The sequence below is a fragment of the Lissotriton helveticus genome, chromosome 11, assembly GCF_964261635.1.
Source record: "Lissotriton helveticus chromosome 11, aLisHel1.1, whole genome shotgun sequence".
Taxonomy (NCBI): Eukaryota; Metazoa; Chordata; class Amphibia; order Caudata; family Salamandridae; genus Lissotriton; species Lissotriton helveticus.
The window spans coordinates 1,087,927,527-1,087,951,708 of record NC_136072.1 but is presented as its reverse complement, the minus strand read 5'-3'; the positions used below and the strand labels follow the sequence as shown (position 1 = coordinate 1,087,951,708).

Here is a 24,182-nt window from a genome sequence, read left to right as displayed (position 1 = left end):
CCAGCCTATAGATGATATGGGCAAGGAAATTCCACCAGTGGATTCTCCTACAATTAGCACTTAATTCAGAAATCATAGGATTTACTACTGCCACCAAAAACTCTATCAGACTCTATACTTGACTAATTATCGGAAAGTCACAGGATTTTGAAATAAACAGGCCACTGAGGAATTTTTGTCTCACAATTTTCACCTGTAGCTGGTTTATAGGTTCAGCTGAACACTGCACCAGTCTCAGCATGAGTTAAGGTCACTGAACACTCTAATAGCCTTTGGTCACTGTAGACATGACCTTCAAAGTAAATTTATCTAGGATCAGTCTCTGGTCTCTGTCCTTTAACTCTTGCAATCCATCACTTGACGGTTCTTATTTGCCCCTAAACACAATTGACCAATACTATTTTATCTCCCACATTTTATTTGTGTTTGGAAAATTAGGTTATGGTTCACAATAACGTTTTCTAGCAACAAGCAAATATCAATTTTAGTAGAGATGTATCAAACACACACAGTGAAACATCAAAAATCACAGAGAAAGTCCAATGAGAAGACCCAAGAGAAGCACAGATCAGGAGAATGTTTGCGTCTAGCAAACAGAGGGACTCTCTTGCCCCCTTGCTTTGAAGTGTCTCTGCATTGAACAGTCAGAGAGACACCATTTTTCACTCTCCTAGAAATCTTTCTTTGACAACCAATCACAAAGCTTCTCTCGTCTATTCTTTCTCATCATCCAATCATAGTGATCCTCTTGTCTTCTCACCTGGAAGTCTTTTTTCTTTCACCAGTTACAGAGAGAGACTCTTGTACATTATAGTAAGTCCTTCCATGTTCAAAAACCAGAAATACTCTCTTACGTTTCTCATGGTAGACCGTCTGCCTTCACGCTTCGCAAGAGTTTTCTCATTGTTTTCTTTAACAGAGTCACTCACCTACTTTCTTTGAAGTTTTCAAAGCAAAATCTACTCCCCCTCTTTCAGTGACCTTCATTCACCTTTCCATTCTTTTTGGGATACTCTCTAAGCAGTTATCCCAAAGATCATTTCTCTAATTATCTCTTGGAGTCCTTTCCTTCATGCAGTGCCCACAGGCAAAGTTTATTTTAGTCTGTGCTTTGCAATGTGTTCTTTAAAAGTGAAGGCAGAAAAAAGACAGTGTTGCAAATTTAGCAAAGCAAGTATCCCAGACAAGCAGCCTTTTGCTGGTCTTCCACTAGGCAGAATACGTCAGCTCTAGGGGTCTGCATGCCTTTCACAGTGACATGAGGTGGGCAGAGAAAGAAGGTAGGTGCAGGAATCCAAGAGGGGTTGAGGCGGGAGGCAGGATGGATGGTGGCAGGAGTCAAGAATAGTGAAGAATCAGGCAAAACGATGATGAGAGGAACAGGCCATCTCCTGAGCTTCTGCCAGAGAACACGAGGAAACAGGCTCGCCAGCGCCAATTGGTCCCATCAGATCATCTGCTCTCGATGCTTTGTTCTCCAAGCCGGCGATCATCGAGACATCATCCGTACAAACTCTGCAGGTGGTGAGAAACAGAGACTCAGTTAAAAGAGAAGAACACATTTGCTCTTTGTCCTTTGCAACTTCAAGTTTTTCAACAAACTACCTTTGCAATGCTCAGGGTGACACCAGAAGTTCTTAGCTGGAGAAATTAGTGGATAGCTTGGAGCTGATGTATATTACATATGAAGCTCTTTGCGAATTAGTGGAGTTGGGTTTTGTATTCACTGTGGTTTAAAGAAGTTTAGGATCAGTAGTGCGATGCACCACTGTTTACGTGCATGGTACCTTATAGCAAGGCAATAGTGCATATTGGATGGATGGGGAGCTGCAATGTGTTGCACTTTGTTGGACGGACTAGGTATTGCTCACAGCACAGCCTCACTGATTGTGTATGTGGCAAAGGGTATATAAGCATAACACTAGTGTGTCCTGCAAAGAGGGTCTATTTTTTATTTTTGTTTGAGCATTCCATGAAAGAGCACACTGTTTAGCTCTCTCCCTCATGCCCTTTTACCCTGACTGCGCCTTTCCTCCCGATGCTAAATAGCATCATCTAAAATGATTGTGCTTTTACTGATGCCTTTCAGTACAGCCAAAAAGCATTGCAAAGCCAGTAGGTTCCAAAGGCGCGTCCTATTAGATTTGCCAACGCTTGTTTCTCTTTTCTCTTTAGATTTTTTGTAGTTTTAATAGCATATCCCCCTTCTCATTTGCCGAGGTGTGGCAGGTGAACACTAGTTTGTGAATTATGGCAGGTGTTAGGACACAAATGAATTAAAGGAAGGGAAGGGCTTCAGAATTGCTGTTGATCGCAATATTTTTTGTTTGTGACACAATAGTAACTTCTACCACAAATCACCACGTCTTGTGCATTGTTGCATTGTTGCCCTCCTCTTTTTCCATGACATTATCACATTACCAGCCCTCTCTTTCGCACCTTCTCCTCACGTCTTCTGCTTGCATCTCCTGGAATTGCAGGCCACGCCCCGGAGGCTACTTTTGGTGTCATTGAGTCCTTTAACCTCCCTTCCCCCAATCGACACACACGTTTCCCTTGAATTCCAAATCACAACAGGTATTTTTGGTTGCTTCCTCGGTGGTTGAAGTAAAAATGATTAGGGATTTAAGATTGTAACTGTAATGTACAAGCCACAAATATATAGGTACATCTCTCTTAGACCCGGTTACTTAAACTGTTGGAGCACACCCATGCCCACATTCAATATTGTTGGCCCCACTACTTCCATTGTAAGTACTGCTGAGTTATTTCTCATGGATTATCTTTTCATGTGCATACAGCATTCACATCACAGCATCTATTGACACCACTGAACTCTTGACTCACAGGCCTGAGGAACTAGGGGGCATATTACCGACAAGTAGCGATAATTATCGCTAAATAGGCTTAGCAACGATTTTTTTATCGCTGAGCATCGCCGGAATTTATCGCTGAGATAACGTGCTATTAGCAACGTTTATCTCCAAAGCGATAAATTTACCGGCGATAGCGGCGAAATGCGTGAATATCTCTGAGAATACAGCGATATTCACGCATTAGCGATGAAATGCTCTTAGCCATGTTATCCACCTCCCATTGGATAACATGGCTAAGAACTGGTCTGAGCAGGCGTTAGTTTTTGGGGATAGCGGGAATATTTCCATCGCTACGCCTGCCTTGCTAATAGGCGATAGCGACGTTAGCGACTGCTTGCAGTCGCTAACAGGTTGGGTACGCCCACTTTGCATGTCATTAGCGATAAATATCGCTGACATGCAAAGCGGGACCCAAACCGCTCGCTATCGCCTAAAAGCTGTCGCTAACATCAGTTAGCGACAGCTTGCTAATAGAGCCTATCGCCACCCTTGGTAATATGCCTCTAGGTTCCTTGATATAGAAAATTAACCTCGGTAGGCATCAAGATGGAGATGTTTCCATCGAGGGCTTCTGAGTCCCACCAAAGGAATGTATGATGTTACAACGCGTGTTAGTACAACGCGTGCTGTTACATTGCGGTCGTTACAGCGACTACGATGTTACCGCGCTATGCCATTACAACGCAAGTCTTTACATCGACTTGCGCTAGATGGCGTGCTAACATTTGAAAAGTGTAATTTACTATTCCAACTCCAGTCCACTTATCAGTAGGGAAGGTGTTGGGCTAGTAAACCACACTCTTTTTAATGTTAGCACGCCATCTAGCAAAGTCGATGTAAAGACTTGCGTTGTAATTGCATAGCGTGGTTACATCGCGGTCGTTGTATCAACCGCGATGTAACAGCATCGCGGTGTACTGTCCGCGATATTAATGATGTTTCCCCACCAGAGGCAATAAGAATGAAGACTGAGGTGTCTGCAGGAATCCCAGCCAAACACCTGCGTCGACTACAACGCATCCAAAACGCCTCCGCCCGACTGATCCTCAACATCCCCCGCCACAGCTACATCACCCCCCACCTGAGAGACCTACACTGGCTCCACCGTCGACAAAAGATCACCTTCAAGCTCCTCACCCACGCACACAAGACACTCCACAACGCCGGGCCAGCCTACCTGAACAGCAGACTTAGCTTCTACACCCCCACCCGCCAGCTCCGCTCTGCCAGCCGCGCGCTCGCCGCTGTTTCCCGCATCCTTCTCCTACCTCGCCGCCAAGACTTGGAACACCCTCCCGACCCACATACGGCAGACCCAAGACCTTCTCACCTTCAGAAGACTCCTCAAGACCTGGCTCTTCGAGCAGTAGAAGCACACCCCCCCCTCAGCGCCTTGAGACCCCCACGGGTAAGTAGTGCGCTATACAAGTACTCTGATTGATTGATTGATATGTCATTCAAGCACCAGAGATCGTAGACATCCTCTTAAGAATACTCATCTATGTGCAAATTTTTATTATAAGCGGAATCGTCAACTGCATTGTTTCCACCGGACAGTTCCTTAGCTGTCCTATTACGTAAGGGGTGAGGAGAAGTGTGGTGTGGTGAGGCAGCTGCAATCATATGAGGGAATTTGTGCCATGCAGCTACAGGTATTGGGCCCGATTCACAAAGGTAAGCTGAGACGAAAGTCTAACTTTATGACTTTCGGTATTCACAAAGGGCATTTATGAGTAGCAAAGTTAGACTTTTGTCTCAGTTATACTTAAGTTTTGGACTTAAGTTTAACTGAGACCTGAAAGTTAACCTTAATACCAAAACTTAAGTTTAACTGATACAAAAGTCTAACTTTACTTCTTGCAAATGCCCTTTGTGAATATCGAAAGTCGTAAAGTTAGACTTTCGTCTTAGTTTACCTTTGTGAATTGGGCCCATTGTGTTGCCCATTCTGTCTTTCGGGAATGCATTAGTCGTAGAAAGGCCTGTGATAGGAAGCCACATACAACCTTCCTGTCTCTCCTGGTAGAAACAGCTTGGTGATGCTCTTACCTTCAAAGTCCACTTGTCCATCGCCGTTGAGGTCCACGTCCCGGATGATGTCTTCAATGTCGCGATGTCCCACTTGCTGGCCCAGGAGCTTCTTCATGGCCTCCCTCAGCTCACTCGTGCTGATCTCACCGTCACCATTTGTGTCAAACTGTGGAGAACGAAGAGAGTTCAGAAAAAGACAACAGGAAAAGCAGCTCAGTCTCTTCTGACACTTTATGTTTATTTTCCACATTGGCTCCTTCGTCCTATTCTGGGATGCCTCTCAACCTGTGATTCTCACATCTGTGCACCACAGCTGCAGACTATTCTTATCTCTACCTTTCCGGCTGATCTATCTTGAAAACGCAGATGTGTGTCTGAGCGGGGGCTTTACGATCAAGTGCATCATGTGCTAGAACAGGAAAGGACATAAGCAAGTACTTCATCTAAATTTTGGGTGCGGAAATTATAAATTTTCATTGCTTAAAATTTGGCACACACTTTTTGAATTCTAAATATATCCATGTTTAAGATTTTTATGAGCAAATGGCCTTCCATTCTCTACTCTAAGGATCTAAGGGTCCCACTGTTGATGGCAGTGGGATTTGTAAAATATCTGGGGTCCGTTTTAGAGTTGGGCGGTAAATTAAATCCTCTATATTTTGAAGGAAATGCAAAATCCAGAGTACAATCCACCAGTGGAATGTCTTTCAGAGGCAGGTAATATAGGGAAAGAAAATCTGATTGGTGGATTCTACACTGGATTTAGAACTTCCTCCAAAATATTCGGTTTCCACCCACTACTATCCAAGCACGTCCCTGGACATATGTTGTGTAGAGAGGCGCTCCGAGAGGGATTCAGTGAAGACGTCGAGGAGAACCAATGGAACACTACAGTCTATGAAAACTTTGACTTCTTGGCTTCTGTTTTGGAAAGTAAGATTTTTTTATCTTTAGAAGTGTACAAAATGACTTATCTGAAGCATTAGAGATGATGCAAGGATGGATGAGGAGAGAGATGTGAATGGGTAAGGCTCCGTCGAGCGGTCCTTGGGTAGTGATGAGAGGGACACGCACCAAGCAACAGTAATAGGGATGTCTCACCTCTTTGAAGGCATCGCGGAGTTCTTTCACGCCGATCATATCTGCTGTTTCTGCCAACAATTTTGGTCCCATTAACTCCACAAAATCGTCAAAGTCAACGTGACCTCCCACTGCAGAACAAAAGGGATAAAAGTGACAAGATGGAAACCAGCAATCCCAGCAAGGCAGTGTAACACTAAATGTAGCAGCACTGTAATGCATGCAATTATTATAATTCACGCAGACCCACAGCGGTACCTGCAGTAGGCAGCATCAAATACATGACATCAAATACATGAGCTGTCCCTACAGTGAGTACAACCAAGCCTAGGGCCAGGCCATTCCCTACGCGGAGTAACACCGCCTTCACTACTCACAGGGCACCAGCCACCTCAACACACCAGCAATCTTCATACTGGGCATGAGCAACAGCCATGCCACAACAATCCCTACATTAACTAACATTGAACACAGGACTGCAATACTACTGACATTAGTTAAGTATTACAAACCATAACATCTCAACTATCTTTGCACCTGGTAGTATGTAAAAGCAACAAGAAGAAGAACTAAACTCTGCACGCAAATAGTCCTTACATTAGGCGTCAGCAGCCTGAGCACCTTAAAAGACATGAAAGTGGGTAAAAGCAAAATCAGAACCCCAATGTTCCTTACCGTACATAACAATAACTTGAACACTGCAGTAAATAAAGCCACCACAACAGTGTACTAAGTAAATCCAACCACAGCCCCTCAATATTTCAGGGACCGGGAAACACAACTGCAGCAACCTATCTATTTCTAAAGTGGGTAACAACAATTGCAAAACAACAATAAACTCTACTATTGGTAACACTATGCACAAAGCCTCTCTGATCATTACAATAAGATAAAAATAGAAGTCACTACTCCAGTAATCACTATGCTGATATTACTAGCCAGGGCACAATATGGGTGTGTACTCTGGGTCACACCAAACCCAGGATGCAAATACGTACCCCAATGGATACCACCAACTACAGCACTTCGACAATCCTTCCAAAGGGTAGACCGACCAGCAGCACTACAACAACCCATGTTCTCAGCAACACTAACCACAGCATCCCAAATAAGCACTACATAGTGTAAAGCCAACTCTAGCATCTCCAATATCCTACAGGAAATCGTGACAATCAACAACAGCAGAGTAACAATCTCTTAATCTCTAACCAATTGGAATACTAACTGCAGCATCTCAACCATGGCTACACTAGGTGAACCTATTCACAACCCCCCACCAAATCACCCACAAAGGAAATCCAATTGCAGTACCCCATCACTATTGTGGGTCACCCCAATCACACTCCACCAATATATTAGGTAACAAAAACCACATATAGCCATCAATCCTTACACCACAACCAAGCCAACTTGAACTCGCCAATCCTACACTAGGTAACACCAGCAGCAGCATACAAAACAATCCTTCACTGAGTCACATTAACACAGCCAACACCCAGCTAACAGTATCCCACAAAATGTAGCTCTCCATCAATTTCTGAAATGTGTATCAACAAATTCAACTCTCGGTCACACAGGACTTCCATGGCTCACAATCCCCAAAACGTGTTTCAACATAGTCAGTATGTGGTAAAGTCAAATACTGCATCTACTATTTGATATACCGAGCACTTCAACATTGTTGGCGATGAAGCTACAGCAAACAGCACAGTGGCAACTTCAAAACTCAGCAGGCGTACAATTGCATTACTTGCTGACTATGTTCTTTCATGTGCTTCTCAAAGGCTGATAAAGAATTTGCACCCCCAGCCAGTCATTCATATCTGAGCAACCCCTCCTTGGTCCCCCACAACATCTCATCACCACTTGTTTGCAACTTAACAAGCCACATCTTCTGCAGTCTAATAAGCCACATCTTCTTCTGCAGCTCAGCATGCCCAGATGATGCCCACCACTTCCTTGCCCTGCACAGTGGGGAGCCATCCATTACAACACAGTCATTAAATCAGACTGCTTTTACAACGCAACTGTTACAATACAACTGCCTTTATATTGCATGCCATTACATCACATGTCCCTACAACGCATGCTATTACAATGCATACCATTACAACGCATGCCATTACAACGCATTATAAGGTAAGTAATGGATATTTTTTTGTTTTAGGGTGGGTATGGGTTTTTGGGGTGGATGGGAATAGTAATTTTTACCCCTACACTATCCAACACTTTCCCTACTGTTGCACTCACTGGAGTGGGAATAGTAATGTTTACACCTACACTATCCAGCACTTACCCTACTGTTGCCCTAAAAGTATTATGCATTGTAATGGTTTGCGGTGTAATGGAATGCATTGTGATGGTAGTTTTAAAAAAATGCGCTGTAATGGCATGCGTTGTAAAATCATGCGATGTAATGGTAGTTGCGATGTAAAAACCGTGTTCTAAAAGTATGCGTTGTAGCGTCGTATAGTCACACTGTGACTGATAGAGCTGCTGGACAGGCGAGTCTGGTGGTCATACTGTCCTATTGTGTTACGTACGGTTCATGTTGATCTGCTGGGACAGCTCGATGAGCTCCATCTCGGTGGGCATGTACCCCATGGTCCTCATGCAGTTCCCCAGGTCCTTGCAGCTGATGTAGCCATCCTTGTCTTTGTCAAACTCCTTGAAGGCGTCCCGCAGTTCTGCAACAGCAAATCCACAAGTCAGACTTCTCGTGTCCTCAGCAGTCCTCAGACCGCCAACACACCGCACCAGAAAGCATTACCTCAACAAGAGGTCACCATTGTGAAAGCCAACTCAACCTCTCAACCTTCCTGGGCTGAATCCGTGAACTCTCAATACAACTGGTTAATCATATAGCTTTAATGCAAGATCTAAAGAGGATTGTTCCTATTGTGTATTCACGTTTATTCGAATGTGGAACCCCTTTGTAACAAATTGCTTTACACAGCATCAAAGCAGCAGAAGACAAGCCTTGTCAGCAGGGTGGGTGCGTGGAAATAAAAATAGGATTCAGAGTTACGAAAGGTGACGTGGACAGGAGGATAGAGTCTGATTAGAGCGCATTTAGATATATAGGTTTACGCTTATGGGTGAGAGGGCTTGTTTGGGGGTTTAGGTATCCAGGGATTTTGATGGAAGAAAGGTGTTGGGTAGTCAGCTAACTTTCTTGAAAAGCCTTAGAATGGGTTGTACGTCAAAGTATTGAATATAAAGACCTGTAACCACAAGATGTCGACTTGCACCTCCTTGTCAAGATAAACATACATACGGGGCGTAGATTTACTATTCTAACTCCACATCCACTTATCTTGACGATATTGCTCTAGTCGGAAACTTACTGTCGATATTGTTGCATGTCGATATCGGAAAGTTAATAAGGGGTATCACACTCTTTGAAGGGGTGTTTGTAGAGTACATTACAACCGCTGAAAAGAGGCTTGGGCTCAGAGATAATCAGGACTGGAATTTCCTAGGAAGGTTTCAGGCAGTTGAAAGGACTAAAACATAAGGAGTATTGATTAGTTGTTTTTTTTTTGCAGAGTTTTATATAGCGCGAACTAGAACCGAACCGAATCAGTTATCAGAGCGCTTTACATAGCACCAGTTACGTTACATGAGGACACACTTTCATTTGAGGCACGGGGAGATTAAGTGATTTGCCCAGAATCACAGGGGGTTTTTGGCGTCGTTACCGAGACTCAAATCCAGATCCCCAGGTCCGAGGTAGAGCGCCTTAGCCGTTAGGCCAACCCCTCTCCCCAGTGACTTGGGAATTGACTTAGATGTGGGCGGTAAAGGGTCAGCTACCGAAAACAGGCAGCAGTCCCATCTGATGGAGCAAGGTTTCATACATAAAGAAACTTGCTTGGACTCAACCCTCTCGAAATAACATATAACAAATTAATCATCATGTTTGTATTTACTAATAACTGCATTTCAGGCAGCTGTCCCATCCACCTTCCTCTCTTGCCACCCTCTTGATTTAAAGCACGTGGGATGGGGTGTTCCTGGTTGCGCAGCCACTGCCGACTCCGCTGTCAGGTAAACTGTTCAGTGGACCCATCACCAGCAAGAATGGCCTTGTTGTGGCCACCATATTGAGGACAGGCACTCTCACTCCATTCTTGCTGACTTTTCTCCTGTTCTCCTGCACAAAATCACAGTTTTTTTGGACAGGAATCTTTCAAAACTACTCAACAGACATTAAGAAACAACTTAAGAACATTGCTTATTTATTTCAAAACTGACGCCCTGTTTTGCCACACAAAATGTTAACAGATCAAAGCGGAATTTCCGCTAGCAATTTATATATTATTCTCATTTTTTTTATGTACTGCCAAACATATTTACCCCAAACCCAAAAAAGCTAAAGTTTGACCACGCCCTGCCTTATGGGCGCGGTCTGATCAGAGAGCACAATCCCCTACAGGAGTTTGAATTAAAATTCCATTTTTAAAACCCTTCCTATAACCTGTTCTCCATTTGATCAGCTTGCACTGAGCTTTCCATAATCAACCTTACCTGCACAAGGAGATGCAAACTAATACTTAAGTGGTTGACTATGGAGTATGATATATATTGGACATATTTAGAGTCATAATTTCACATTAACTGTGTTTTTGTCAGTGAATATATAACTACTGGGGTGATCACGAATATTAAATCGTTTACACCAACACACCAAAAACAAAGTTAAAGTGGCACCATGGTTCGAAACGGTATACATGTACACACGGTTCCCACCAGATATGTGTGCGATGTCCAACATAGGTCCAGCAGGGCCTCATCCTCCTTGTGTACTATAGCATGTTCACTAGATGTAGTACCAGGTCCCTCGGGAGGAAACATTTTCAGAAAGCTGAGCAAGAATTATTCTTATCTGCTTTTCACTTTCCACACAACCGAATACTGGGCTAAGAGGTCTCACGCACTGCTTTGTGTCGCATTGTTATGTATGGGTCCCTTACCTGTCCACTATTGTGAACAAGCTTTTCAGTATGCTGTTATTCATTGCAATTTCGTCACAGCAGTGACAAACAAAGTGTAGTCCGCAGTGCTGTAACATTTCAGTCCATATTTATGATTTTGCTTAAAATACCTCCCCTCAAAAGCTTGTTCACAACAGTGGACAGATTTGGAACCCATATACCAAATGTCATGTCACTCAGACCCGCTCCATGAAAAACATCCCGATTATTCACAGTTACCCATCTATAATTCTAAATATAATCCAGAAGTTGTGGCAGGCCTGTTCTCAGTGCACTCTTTATCAGCCACTCGCACGATGTTCAGTATCTTACTAATGGCTGGAACCATTGGCTTATATTGAAAGAGATGAAAGGGGCCCTTCAACCTCTGGTGTCAGAACATGCTGGCCACAGGCAGCTCTCACTGCCAAGACAACTCTAACTGCTAAGAAACCTGGGGGGCATATTATCAAGGGCTAGCGATAGCATTATCACCACTTTAGCGTCTGTTTTCGGGCGAATAGCGGCGATAATTTTATTGCTGTATTAACAAGGACACGCTAGCGAGTGTTTCCTTGCCTTAGCGCCCGGTTGCCTATCGCCTCGCCTCACACAGCTAATGAGATGCAAGGTAGGCGTGCCCCTTACAACTACATTATAAAGTATCGCTAACGGTGCTTCGCTGTATTTACATTGAAGCCCCATCCGGTTTAGCACTGACTTTTTTTGCCCTAACTGGGCCTTAACGCTGGAATTTAACGTCTGTTAAAATTCCAGACTAAGGCATACCTAACATGGGAGGTAGATTGTGTGGCTAAGACCACAGGCCCTATCATCAAGGTTATCGTAGTTTCCATGGAACATCACTGGAAAACCAGCGATGTTCCATGGAAAACACCGCTATCGCTGAAATAATTATCGACATTGCGCAATGCGTTGTTAATACAGCACTAGCATAGCGTTAATTTCCAGCGATAGCCAGCAGTAAAAGATCTCACGCTAAGCGCGGTCAGCGATAATTATAGCTGCTGCTTCATAATATGCCCCTTGGAAAGCACACATACATACACACGCCTACTAGCATGCACACTTGGTGGTTGTAAGTGAAGCCTCCTCTCTGGGCATTACTGGATCTCACTGTACAGGGAACAACGTGCATTATGACACAAAATAACCTAAGACGCAAGAGGAGGTAACAAGGCTGGAAATGGCACAGAAGGATCTATAGCATCACTAATAGTATAAAAAGTAGCTTATCAATTCCTGCTGAATTGTTACTATGTCAACCAAGAGTTGTATTAAAATGGTCATCCAGTGAATGGAGTCAAATTAGGTCTCAAAATTCAATCAGGTATCATCAAATATAGGAGCAATGTGGAACCCAAAACCTAACCAGTCACCATCAAACAAACAGCATTTAGAATCCAATCCTTATCAGACATCATCAAACAAAGGGTCATTCTGGAATTCAAAACCCAACATGACACCATCAGATGAAGCTATGTCATGGAACCCAGAACTCAGAAAAAAATAAACGAATAAAGAGACATTCTGGACAACAAGATCAAGCAAATATTATCAAACAAAGGGACATTCTGGGATGTAAAGAATAAGATGAAATTGCAAGACAAGGGACAACCTGGAATACATAACACAAGCAGCCATGATCAAGCAAAGGGACAATTCTGGGGTGCAAAACCAAGCAGATTTTATCAAACAGAGGCCTTTCTGGAATGCAAAGCCCAAATTGACAGGTATATATTGTGAACTAGGTATATATTGTGATTATGGACTTTGAGAAGTTGCTTAATGTCTATTCAACAATTCTGCAATGGATACTGAATGAAGAGATGCCATGTGAAGGGCCCTATATTTGTGTATGGGGACACTGGTTCTCTTAAGGGGTGCAAGGAATTGCAAATACCATCTAGGTCTATACATGCAGCAATCAGTCTGTGCTTCTGGGCACAAACCACTGTGCAAGCCCTCTAAGTCCTCATATGAAGCCATTGCGGGTGTAGATGACCAGAACGCATTGCGAAAAACCATCTAAGTCTGTCTGCAAGGCCCTCAGTTGGTGTGTATTGGAACAAAGCATTGAGAACACCCACTGTGTCGGTGTAGGAAGCCATTATGGGCCTTGATGGGTACAAGGTATCGCGGACACCCACTATACCTATACACAAAGCCCTTGTGAGTGTTGATGGGCACAAGGTACTGTAAACACAGTGGTGTAACACAGGCACCTGAGCTGCAGGGGGCCTCTTCAGCATAGTACTCTGGCCTGAGAGTTCTGGCTTAAATCTGGAGCTGGGCCCCTCCATGTACCTTGCAGGGGGGCCCCTCAACTTTCGTTACGCCACTGTGTAAACATCCTTTAGGTGCTTCATTACCAGCTCCCTGTTATTTCTATGGCGAGCCGAGATACCGGGACAGAATGAAAGATTCCAGCTGGTATCTCACTGTGAGACAACACATACTGCAAGTTTTCCCTGGAATGTGAAATAACATGCAGAACCTGGGGTACCAGGTCCAGTTCCACATGTTTCTCCCTTCCAGGGGGAATAATGGGCCATAATCTGCAAACACGTACTACCAGCTTGAAGCCCTGGGACACTCGCAATGGGAGCCTATGTAGCCACAGTGGGTGTTGAGGGACACAAGGCGCTGGTAAAAAGTAAAGTCCACATTTGTAAAGCGCACAATCACCCGTAAGGGTCTCTAGGCGCTGGGGGGCCGTCGGGAAGATTAAGCGAGCTATTGCCCAGAGTCACATGGTGCTGGGCTAACCTGCCGCCGGAGCCGGGGATCGAACGTAAGAGCCACCGTGTCCATGCATGAAGTCGCTGTGGGCGTTGATGGTCACGTTGAATGGCAAACAACCACCATTTCTATACATGCAGCCCTTGTGGTTGATGATGGACACGAGGGATTCGATTCACAAAGGTAAACTGAGACAAAAGTCTAACTTTACGACTTTCGGTAGTCACAAAGGGCACTTACGAGTCGTAAAGTTAGACTTTTGTCTCCGTTAAACTCAAGTTTTGGTCTTAAGTTTTACTGAGACCAAAGGTCCTGGTTTAAGTTAAACTTAGGACCAAAACTTAAGTTTAACTGAGACAAAAGTCTAACTTTACGACTTTCGGTAGTCACAAAGGGCATTTACGAGTCGTAAAGTTAGACTTTTGTCTCAGTTAAACTTAAGTTTTGGTCCTAAGTTTAACTTTAACCAGGACCTTTGGTCTCAGTAAAACTTAAGACCAAAACTTGAGTTTAACGGAGACAAAAGTCTAACTTTACGCCTCGTAAGTGCCCTTCGTGAATACACAAATTCGCAAAGTTAGACTTTCGTCTCAGTTTACCTTTGTGGATCAGGCCCAAGGTATTCTAAACAACCGCCATATCTGTACAAGAAGCTCCTATACATATTGATTGGTAGAGTGCATTATGCATGTCCTCCATCTTGTGGCATTGTGAACCACCCCTTGCAACTGAAGTCCGGGTAGGGGTGCTAAAGCGTCCAACTTAATTACTGACTATTAAAAGTTCAGAAATAAAGGGGCGCAGTGCCGACGAGTGTAGAGACCAGGGGCTTTCAAAGGAGCTAAGGACGTGAAAATAGGAGAAAGATAATTTATTAAAATGGGTTTAAAAGAAAGAGGTAAATAGAGAAACATGTAGGGAGAGAAGGGTTGAAAGAAAACGAGCAGAGGGAGGAAAGTGAGATGGGTAGATAGAAAGGGGGAAAGAGGGGAAGAAACTAAAGGAAGGAAGGAAACGTGAAAACAAGGAAGAGTGAAAGGAAAGAAGGACTGAAAGTAAGGGTGGCAGTAAGGGTTGAAGAGAAACAAGGCAAAAAGAAAGAAGGAAGCAATAGTGAAAGAAAGATTGAAAGTGTGAACGGATGGATGGATGGATGGATTGGCAACGTTTTGAGGGGTGAAAAGGTGTTTGGAAGGGTGAGAACATCAAAGAATGAAAAGATGAAAGGACGGGTGGATATGTGAAAGGATGAAGGGACAGGCAGTCTGATGGCCTGATGGATGACAAGATGGTTGAGTGGACGGATTAATGTGTGCCTGAATGAAATGATGGATGAGGGGTTAGGTGGGTGGAAAGTTGAAGGAATGGATTGCTGTGGAAAGGATAGGTGGATGGGTAGATGGGAAGGTGAACGGACGAGTTAATAGCAGGCGTGCAAGGATACAAGGAACTCTTCTATGGAGGGCCAGTCTAGCCCACATGATTACCTCGGTGTCACTGAGGGTATGGTTCAAAGGGGGAGGGGTCGTTTTCATTTCTATGGCTGCTCCTCTGCCTCTGTTGCTGTCTGAAGCCAGGTCGTGGCACATTTTTCCTGCCACCTGACCTGGACACACCATGCATGAGAATTTCTTTGGCCAGATTTTGCCTGACCTTGGCCTGAACTCATCATGGCTGCCATGAACGTGGAGCACGTGATGCCTTTTGCAGGCTTCGCACGCACTGTGCCTGGCTAAAGAGTCAGATAATCTGACCCCAACATCCAGTGTTTTCATGGGCTGCCACTGCCTGGTACTGAGTTAATAAACTTGTTAATTTGAGAGGGAGAGTACCTGCATTCCTCAGTACTGTTGCAATTTATTGGACAGTACCCGTACTTCTCTGGAGCAAACAGGTATGCGCTACATAGTGAGTACCTGCCCTTTTGTTTTTTCCATTTAAAGCTCTGCCCAGAGCCTAAACACCGCTCCCAGGTGCTCCAAGATGTAGGCGAGCAACGGAGGCGCCAGGAAGAAGAACTGGGGGTGGAGGGGGGAGGCAGTCCTCCCTCCAGGCGCAATCCATTCCCTGGCTTTGGAAGTTTGCTTGAAACACTTGACAATAGCGCCATTATTTCCACGGAGGTCCAGTTCTTACCTTCAATCTCCTCTGGTCGCAGCTCCCGGTCCTGGAAGAGAGAGAGGAGAATTGCTGTTAGTGGTGGCGGCTGGAGGGCCGCAGCCCACACGCGGAAGCCATGTTTGAATGGGTGGGTGACTGGGAAGACATGAAGTGCAGAAAGGAGACGATGACGATAGTCTTGACTAACACCAACAACAACAGGGGAATGAGTTAAGGAAGGATGGAAATGCACTTCTGTACACCTGCAGGGTCCCCTTCATGCACCCCCTGCACAGCCCTGCGTCCTTCCCGCCAGCATGGTCCGCACTCCATCTTGTTCCTGCAAAAAGCCTTACGCGCTCGCTCTCCTGCCGTAGAACCTTGTGACAAGGCACCTCCAGGTACCTCTGCTGCCTTGCAACATCAGGAATCCCCTAAGAACCATCTATTGTGGCACTTTGGGGTCACTTGTCCATTATTCCCATCCTGCTCTTAGTCTGTCAAATGCTGGAGCTCTGGACCCCCTCTCGCGCAGCCGCGCTTTCACTCCCCCTCGCACACACCTGTATGCATTCAGGCACCTGTGAAACCATCCCATGGTTGGAGAGTTGAAGGTGGAGGAAGGAGGGTTGAAGGTGGAGGAAGGAGGGTTGGGGGTTGAAGGTGGAGGAATAAGGGTTGGGGGATTGAAGGTGGAGGAATAAGGGTTGGGGTAGAAGGTGGAGGAATAAGAGTTAGGGGACTGAAGGTGGAGGAATAAGGGTTGGGGGTTGAAGGTGGAGGAATAAGGGTTGGGGGACTGAAGGTGGAGGAATGAGGGTTGGGGGACTGAAGGTGGAGGAATAAGGGTTGGGGGTTGAAGGAATGAGGGTTGGGGTTGAAGGTGGAGGAATAAGGGTTGGGGGACTGAAGGTGGAGGAATAAGAGTTAGGGGACTGAAGGTGGAGGAATAAGGGTTGGGGGTTGAAGGTGGAGGAATAAGGGTTGGGGGACTGAAGGTGGAGGAATGAGGGTTGGGGGACTGAAGGTGGAGGAATAAGGGTTGGGGGTTGAAGGAATGAGGGTTGGGGTTGAAGGTGGAGGAATAAGGGTTGGGGGACTGAAGGTGGAGGAATAAGGGTTGGGGGTTGAAGGTGGAGGAATGAGCGCTGGGGGACTGAAGGTGGAGGAATAAGGGTTGGGGGGTTGAAGGTGGAGGAATGAGGGTTGGGGGACTGAAGGTGGAGGAATGAGGGTTGGGGGACTGAAGGTGGAGGAATACGGGTTGGGGGACTGAAGGTGGAGGAAGGAGTGGGGGGATTGAAGGCGGAGGAATGAGGGTTGGGGGACTGAGGGTGGAGGAAGGAGGGTTGGGGATTGAAGGTGGAGGAATAAGGGTTGGGGGATTGAAGGAGGAGGAAGGATGGTTGGAGGTTTGAAGGTGGGGGAACGAGAGTTGGGGGTTGAAAGCAGAGGAATGAGGGTTAGGGGTTCGAAGGTGGAGGATTGAGGCATGGGGTTGAAGGTGGAGGAAGGGGGTTGGAGGTTTGAAGGTGGAAGTTAGGGAGTAGAACAACTGGTGCTAAGTTGATGGACTGAGTCATTGTGATTGTCATGTGTACACTGTGTTGCTGTCTTCAGTGTCTCACCGAAGTGTGGTTTGTGGTTGGGGGTGTGACCTGTGTGCAGAGCGCTAGGTGATTGGGTGATTGCTGGAAAGGTTCTCCAATTGTGCCACAGATCATAGGAAGCAGAGGATCACACGGTGCATGTGAAGGGGATAATAATGAGGGGGGCTAGGCAAAGAACTTAAAATAGAGTGGGGTGAGTGGTGAAAAGGCTGGTTGAGTGTGTGCAGCAGTGGAGCTATGACAAGGTGTAGGTGAAGTGCACGTGGCCAACAGATGTGCTCTGATTATGGTGCATGTGAGACAAGCATAGCTAACATAAGGATGGAAGTGGTACACATGCGCGTAGCATGTGTGTGCAGGAGTGCGGTGGCAAAGTTGTGGGAATGTGTAGGTACCATGGGGCCAGATGTATCAAGATACCCTTTTGCGATTCTCAAATAGCGATTTTTAAGGAATCGCTATTTGAGAATTGCAAAATGGCATGTATGTAAAAATTCGCAAATTTTTAGCGATTTCTTAAAATTCCTTAATTGCGATTAGAAAATTGCTAATCGCAACTAAGGAATAATTTCCCATTCATTTCTATGGGCCAGGAGGCCCATAGGAAGGAATGTGAAATTATTCTCAATTTGCGATTCGCAATTTGCTAATCGCAAATTGAGAATAATTTCAAGGGTGCAAGGGTGTCTTAAGGACACCCTGCTGCACCCCTGAAATTGACATGTGTGCGCATATGGCGTACATACATGCCCTAAGGGCATGTATGAGCGTCACATGCCACCTTTACAAATTGAAAAAAGGGCATTTGTAAAAGAATTCGCAAATTACCACCAACTACAAGTTGGTGGTAATTTGCGATTTCTTGAGTGAAATCGCAAAACTTTCTTCTTTCTTACATACCATTTAAGGAATCGCTTTTTGCGATTCTTTAATTTTATGATGCGATTTTTTTAATACATCGCATTTCCCGTTTTTTTTGTCGCAAACGCTGCTATTTTGCGATTCGCAGCGTTTGCGACAAAAAAAATGCTTGATACATCTGCCCCCATGTGTTGGGGCCAGAGATGATTTCTGATTGTGGCAGAGTGGACAGTGAGCACAGCTGAAAAGAGTAGCGCATCTTGAGAAGTACCAGGTAGAGTATGATCAAAGATGTTGTTCTAGACAGATTTACTCCTACCAAGGGTGTGTCACAGCAGTCATCTCAAGGGAGAGATAACAATCTTCTACTGAGGGCTTTGCAAAAGGTCAGATGACCATGAAGGTTCCTGATGTGGGCTGGAAAGGAGTTCCATAGTGGTGCACGGAGGAAGCCCACCCTCCCGGTGCTGTCCTGTTGCATTTCAGGATTACAATGCACATACTGTGAGGAATGTAGAGAGGATGAGAAGTTGGACTGGTGGAGAAGGAATGGTGGGAGAAAAGAAATGGGGGCATTGATGCCCCGTGCAAAAAGAAGATGTAGTGTTGGTGGGCATAGGGTGGAAGTAACAGCTGGGAGGGTGTGGATCAGGGCTGTGTGGTTGGAGAAAAGAGAAAGAAATGCTGATGTGGGCGGGAGGCAGGATAGTAGGGGGAGATTGAAAGATGATGGACGGGGTCTGAAGGGATGGATGGTGCTAGGACGGATGACTGGACATGGTGCTTTAGAGGATGCAGGATTGGAATAGGACTAATAGCTCAATGCAGGGCAGCAGTTACTAAGGACAGTGAGCGAATGGGAATATGGATGGCAGAAACCACTGAACAAAGAGGTGAGTCTGTTGGATGTTGCTGAGATGGAGCGGCCGCTGGGAGATGCGCCTGTTCTCACGTATGGAGTGAATGCAGAGAAACAGCTGGAGATTTGCGTCTTTGAGATTTTGCATGGAGTGTGGATATGGCTGATGACTTAGACTTGCTTCATGTGTGCGTGACGGCACATGTTGGTGTATGCATATGGCGCGCATCAGTCAGCATTTCAAGAATTCATTGCATTTTAAGATATAAGGTCAAACTCTTGACCACCATAAGAGAAGCTTATTAAACCCTACCGCTGGACCATAAGTTGTTGCAAGCGCTCTCACATGATCATGTTGGACACTGGTCACAGGGGTGCTCTCATGCATGGATTGACCATATGCGCGTGTCGTATGGCCATGAAGGGGAGTATGCATATGCTAGATACATATGCATTCAGATATGCGTCAAGGCAGGTTTCATGCACCGCCAGACGACACTTACGTACAGGCAGCCTGTGTTCCGCGAAGCCCTTCCTCAGGAATATGCACGCTGGGCCCAGCATGTTGTGCATGACTGCACAGTTTTGCGCGAGGGCCATGAGCGGGCCGTGCGGCTCAAATACCGACATCCTGTCCTCACTGGTCTGGACTGCGCTATAGCTCGCCTTCTCGTCATGGCGGATCTTCCCAGCAGCAAGCAAACAACACATTAGAGAGCTTTATTGTCATGAATCTCTTGGAGGGAGCTCCAGAAGCACTTCACCAGGGTGTCCCAGTCAGAACTACCCAATACTATGTCCCATGCCTCAGTCTTAGCCTCCAGGGTGTCCTATTTTGAGATCAGGCGACAAATTCTCTGACCCTGTCAGTCAATGGTCCCACAACAAGCTACCTCAGTTTCTCAGTCTGAGCTCCCACAACAAATTCCCGTAGGGCAGGCGTGTCGAAGGGAGATCCAGAGCGGCTGGATCCATGCAAGAGTTTGGGCTATCCACATAAAATAAATGTACATGCAATGCATCCAAAAGCAAAACAATCACATAGTCTGTTGTAATCCTGAAAATCTGGCATAGATGTGGCCATCCTGGGCCACTGTCAAACAAGCAACTTTAGCGTCTCAGTCTAGACTATTACAACCCATCTTCTTCCATCGGCTCAATGTAAACTTCCAGGGGCATCTTCACCCACCCGCCCGAGTCTATCAGAAGAAGCTCCCATGAAGCCCTCTTTAAGTCTCCTTTTCTCAGCTTGCACAACACATCCCTAAGTCCCCCAGTCCAGGCTCCCAATAGTTCTGTGGGTCTACACAATGATTTGTTGACACTTTGCTTCATGTGAGCCAGGCCTTGACTTGTTGCTCTACTCTCTCAGTTCTACAACTCTAACCTATTGACTTGCAGCTTTAACTTACACACGCAGGCCTGTGATCTGTAGACGCTTGCCCAGAATGTGGCCCGACCACCAAGTCCGCCCCCTGAAGCCATAACCCCAGGGACAGGAACAGCAGCCCGCAGACATGAGTTACAATCCCAACTCTGCAACCAGAGATTGCAGGACTCAGGACACACCACCAATGCACCCCCATCTCAGGACTCCTAGCTTCATTCCCAGCAGAGAAAACTGTAACATCACGTGTTGACCCCAAATGTACAGCTTTAGCGTTAGGATCCAAAACTACAGTAGTGTGAAGGAAATGTACTTACCTGAGGGAGAAGGAAATGTACTTACCTGTAACTCTGCAGCCTCCTGTCCATCAAAGGCCTCAACTTCCCAGCCCCTGTCAACGTTGCTGCATTGTAGACTAGAGACTGCCTCTAGAGCATCAACAATTTTAAGCCAAGCGCCCTATATATACACTTCCACCTGCTGAGGACCTCAGCTCCCAGTATGGTTCCTGTAAACCTTGGCTCACTTTAGACAAAGCAGCGGATGCTGAGCGGGGGATGGAAGACAGGCACCGACTACGAGAAGGAGACTGCGCACAAGCCGCTGTTGGCACCTCCCAATATTTTACTTCCTTGTCAGAACACGTCTTTTACCAGGGTGGTACATGAATATATCATTATCAAAATATTATATGCCATACATATTGTGTCCTAAACATAGTCTACAAATATATTGCCCCATTGGTGTTAATGACAGATACTCTACACCCAATAGGACAATACTTTTGTAAGTAATGTTTAGAACACAATACTAATATCAAACAATGTTTCTGTATAGTTAGTATGACAAAATAAAACCCTTCTATCATGATTTGGGAACAGTTTGCCATACAAAATTCCTGATGGTGGTGCTGAGACAGGCCAATGCCAGGCCCCCAGCAAGGAGGTTTTTACGAGTAATTCCTCGACTGTTAATGCATTTAAAGACGAATAGTCCAAAAGAAGCCCATGTGGATGTCCTAAAGAGCTCCATGACTGGGGCAAGTCTCCAGAAAGCCCTTGGTGGTGCCTGAGCTTTGGTGGAACCAATATAGGCATCCTTCAGATGTCTATCAGATGCAGATGTGACCTCTAATGCAGCCATTGACAGAAGGTACACTTCTGCCAAGCATCTGGACTGCGCTTCGTGGTATGATCAGCGTAGGATCCTTCCACTCTTCTCATAAGAGTTACTACGATCAGAGGAGAAAGGACTGAAAGTAGGATATCTCATTTGGTGTGCATATCTGAAATTTCCCCAGGGTATGAATGTCCACCTTGCCTCTGAGAAATATATTTAGGTGCAAAGTAGAGTAAGCCTGGAACTCTAATGGCACTGGAACCTGCACTTGGGATGAGACAGACACACAACGGACTCTACAATGCCCACAAGTACTTGCTTACAACCTGCTGAAGACCTTTGATGCGTACCAACTAGAAGGACATATTTGCCAGGAGTAAAAGGGGAGGATCTGTTTATCGCATGAGGCGCTATAATGACCCAGCGGCATCGGGGCAAGAGAATTTGGGCTACTGCAATGGAGATGTAACAGGTGAAAGCCAAGTATACAACTACAAAGTTCAACAATGCACTGAGAGCCAAGAAAGATTGAAAGGAGTACGAAAGCCAAGGTACACACCTGAGCGGCATTGATTCCCACGAGCATCCACACCATTGCCTGGCACCAATAATGAACACTTAGAAGGTTGGCACCCACGTCCAAACCACAGGAGGGGAATCAGTCGAAACAACGCGGGCAGAGCCACAAGTGTTGCAACTTCGCAAGCGCTACCACGCTTGCTTTAAACACGCATGTGCCTTAACCACAGGTGCGCGGCCTAGCTGCCGACTGGCAGAAGCCGCAAGGATTGGGAGAGGACGCGATGTGGTGAGGTAAGTGGGACTGGGGCCGGGTTTTGGGGTGGGGGTTGGGGTAGTTTTCAGGGCTGGAGGGCTTCGGGGTAGTTTTGAGGGCTGGGGGTAGTTTTCAGGGCTGGAGGGGAGGGGGTTGTTTTTTAGGAGGGAGGATAAAGTTTTAGGTTTCAGGGCCTGTGCTTGGGGGGCTGTTTTAGAGCTCAGTGCGGGGGGCAGGGATCATAATACTTTTTAGGGCTGATAGGGGGCACAGTAGGGCTTAGGGAAGGGTGGGGTGGTTTTACGGCAGGGGGGTCAGGGTAGTTGTTGGGGCTTAGGGGAGGGCGGGATAGTTTTAACTGAAGGGGTTTGGTTGGAGCCCTCCCTCATTAGTGTTGGGTCTCAGCTGATTACCACGAGGTCCTTCCTCTTAGGGTGCTACAGCTTTACTTGTAGCTTGTAACTACCACTGACGAACCTTCTTAAGCCTGCCTACAACTGTGGCCAACCTATCATGTGAACCTTCGTGATGAGTGTGGAGTTGAGTAAGACGTGATTGGCTGAAGATCCCCTCCCAGTGAGTTGGCCACGTATCCATCTGGAAGAATGGAGTTTAAAACGTGGACTTGACTATTTAAGTTGGATGCCACATCTCATTCTCCTGAGTAAGTGCCCATTTCATTCGTAGCGTGTGGGCTGCGCTTCTGTGCAGCCGCCACATGTCCAGTCTATGGCTGTGTATTGAAGGTTGTGTGGTCATGGGCAGGCAATATGTCGAATTTTGCAGGTCTGAAATTGATAATCTCCCATTCCAATTTGCAGAATACTGTAATACCACCTCTGGGGTAGATCTGATTTCCTTGTGGCATTACCGCATCATCTTACAAAGCACTCCAAAAGAGCATCTCTCACTCAGCCTCCTCAGTACCATTGTGCAAAGAAAAGCTCTGCAAACAGAATTGTGCAGGAAGAAACTCGCCATGCATTTTGCAGCTTGGCTGGGCTTGAATAGAGTGGAAATGGTCATGCAAAGAAAAGTTTGCACAGATAAAAGTGAAATTCTGCAAACTTTCCTCTAGGCAAACATCTCAAACATTTGCAAAACTTCATTGGTGAAAACAGAAACTTTGCAAACGCCTATTGTAAAAAACAGAGCATGGGGTGAACCGCAAGGTATAGCAGCCTGTGTCAAGGCTCAGGGTGTTCCTGCTGTCATCTGTCGAGGACTGCATGAACTGGATAGAACATGTCACTGCCCATCCAAAGTGCACAGTGCTGGGACTGGAAGTTGGTGTTGGCACCACCGGGAGACTGTCGTACAATCCCTGCTCACAAGAGGCTGGTCCACCAAGGTCCAGCCAACCCAAATATTAGGAAAGAACTACAGCCATTAGGAATGATGCTATAAATACCTTGTGCTAAATTACCATGAAAGGGAGAGACCCCTGAAGAACATATTCAGTGCCAAAGTAATTATTGTATTTATCTTAAAGTTTATGACTTCTCAATGTTATGGAGCAGGGAAGAGGAAAAATGAGAGGCGAGGAGGGCGGGAGAAAAATGTAACATGGGCACATTGGGGCATATTATCAAGGGGGTTTATCTCCACTTTTTTGGCTTTAAAAGCCAAGAAAGCGGAGATAAAATTATCTCCCTATTACCTAGCTGTCGCTAACACCAGTTAGCGAAGCTAGTAGGAGATAGCGACCATCTTGGGCCCCACTTTGCATGTCAGTGATATTTATC

The 24,182-nt window shown here is 45.7% G+C and overlaps 1 protein-coding gene across 2 annotated transcripts in view; it reads right to left on the bottom strand.

Annotated features, from left to right (window-relative positions):
- Nucleotides 1-400: 400 nt before the first annotated feature.
- CABP1 (calcium binding protein 1) overlaps nt 401-24,182 on the bottom strand; it is a 252,404-nt gene continuing 228,622 nt past the window's right edge. The window contains exons 2-7 of one of the 2 annotated variants that reach the window (XM_078667696.1): nt 19,664-19,840; nt 15,863-15,893; nt 8,531-8,674; nt 6,009-6,118; nt 4,926-5,073; nt 401-1,515 (exon numbers count right to left, since the gene is read on the bottom strand). In XM_078667696.1, the coding sequence (XP_078523822.1) occupies nt 1,490-1,515; nt 4,926-5,073; nt 6,009-6,118; nt 8,531-8,674; nt 15,863-15,893; nt 19,664-19,840 (636 nt within the window). In that variant the 3' untranslated portion in view covers nt 401-1,489. The remainder of the gene's footprint in view (nt 1,516-4,925; nt 5,074-6,008; nt 6,119-8,530; nt 8,675-15,862; nt 15,894-19,663; nt 19,841-24,182) is intronic. The other variant, XM_078667695.1, reaches the window with a different exon arrangement.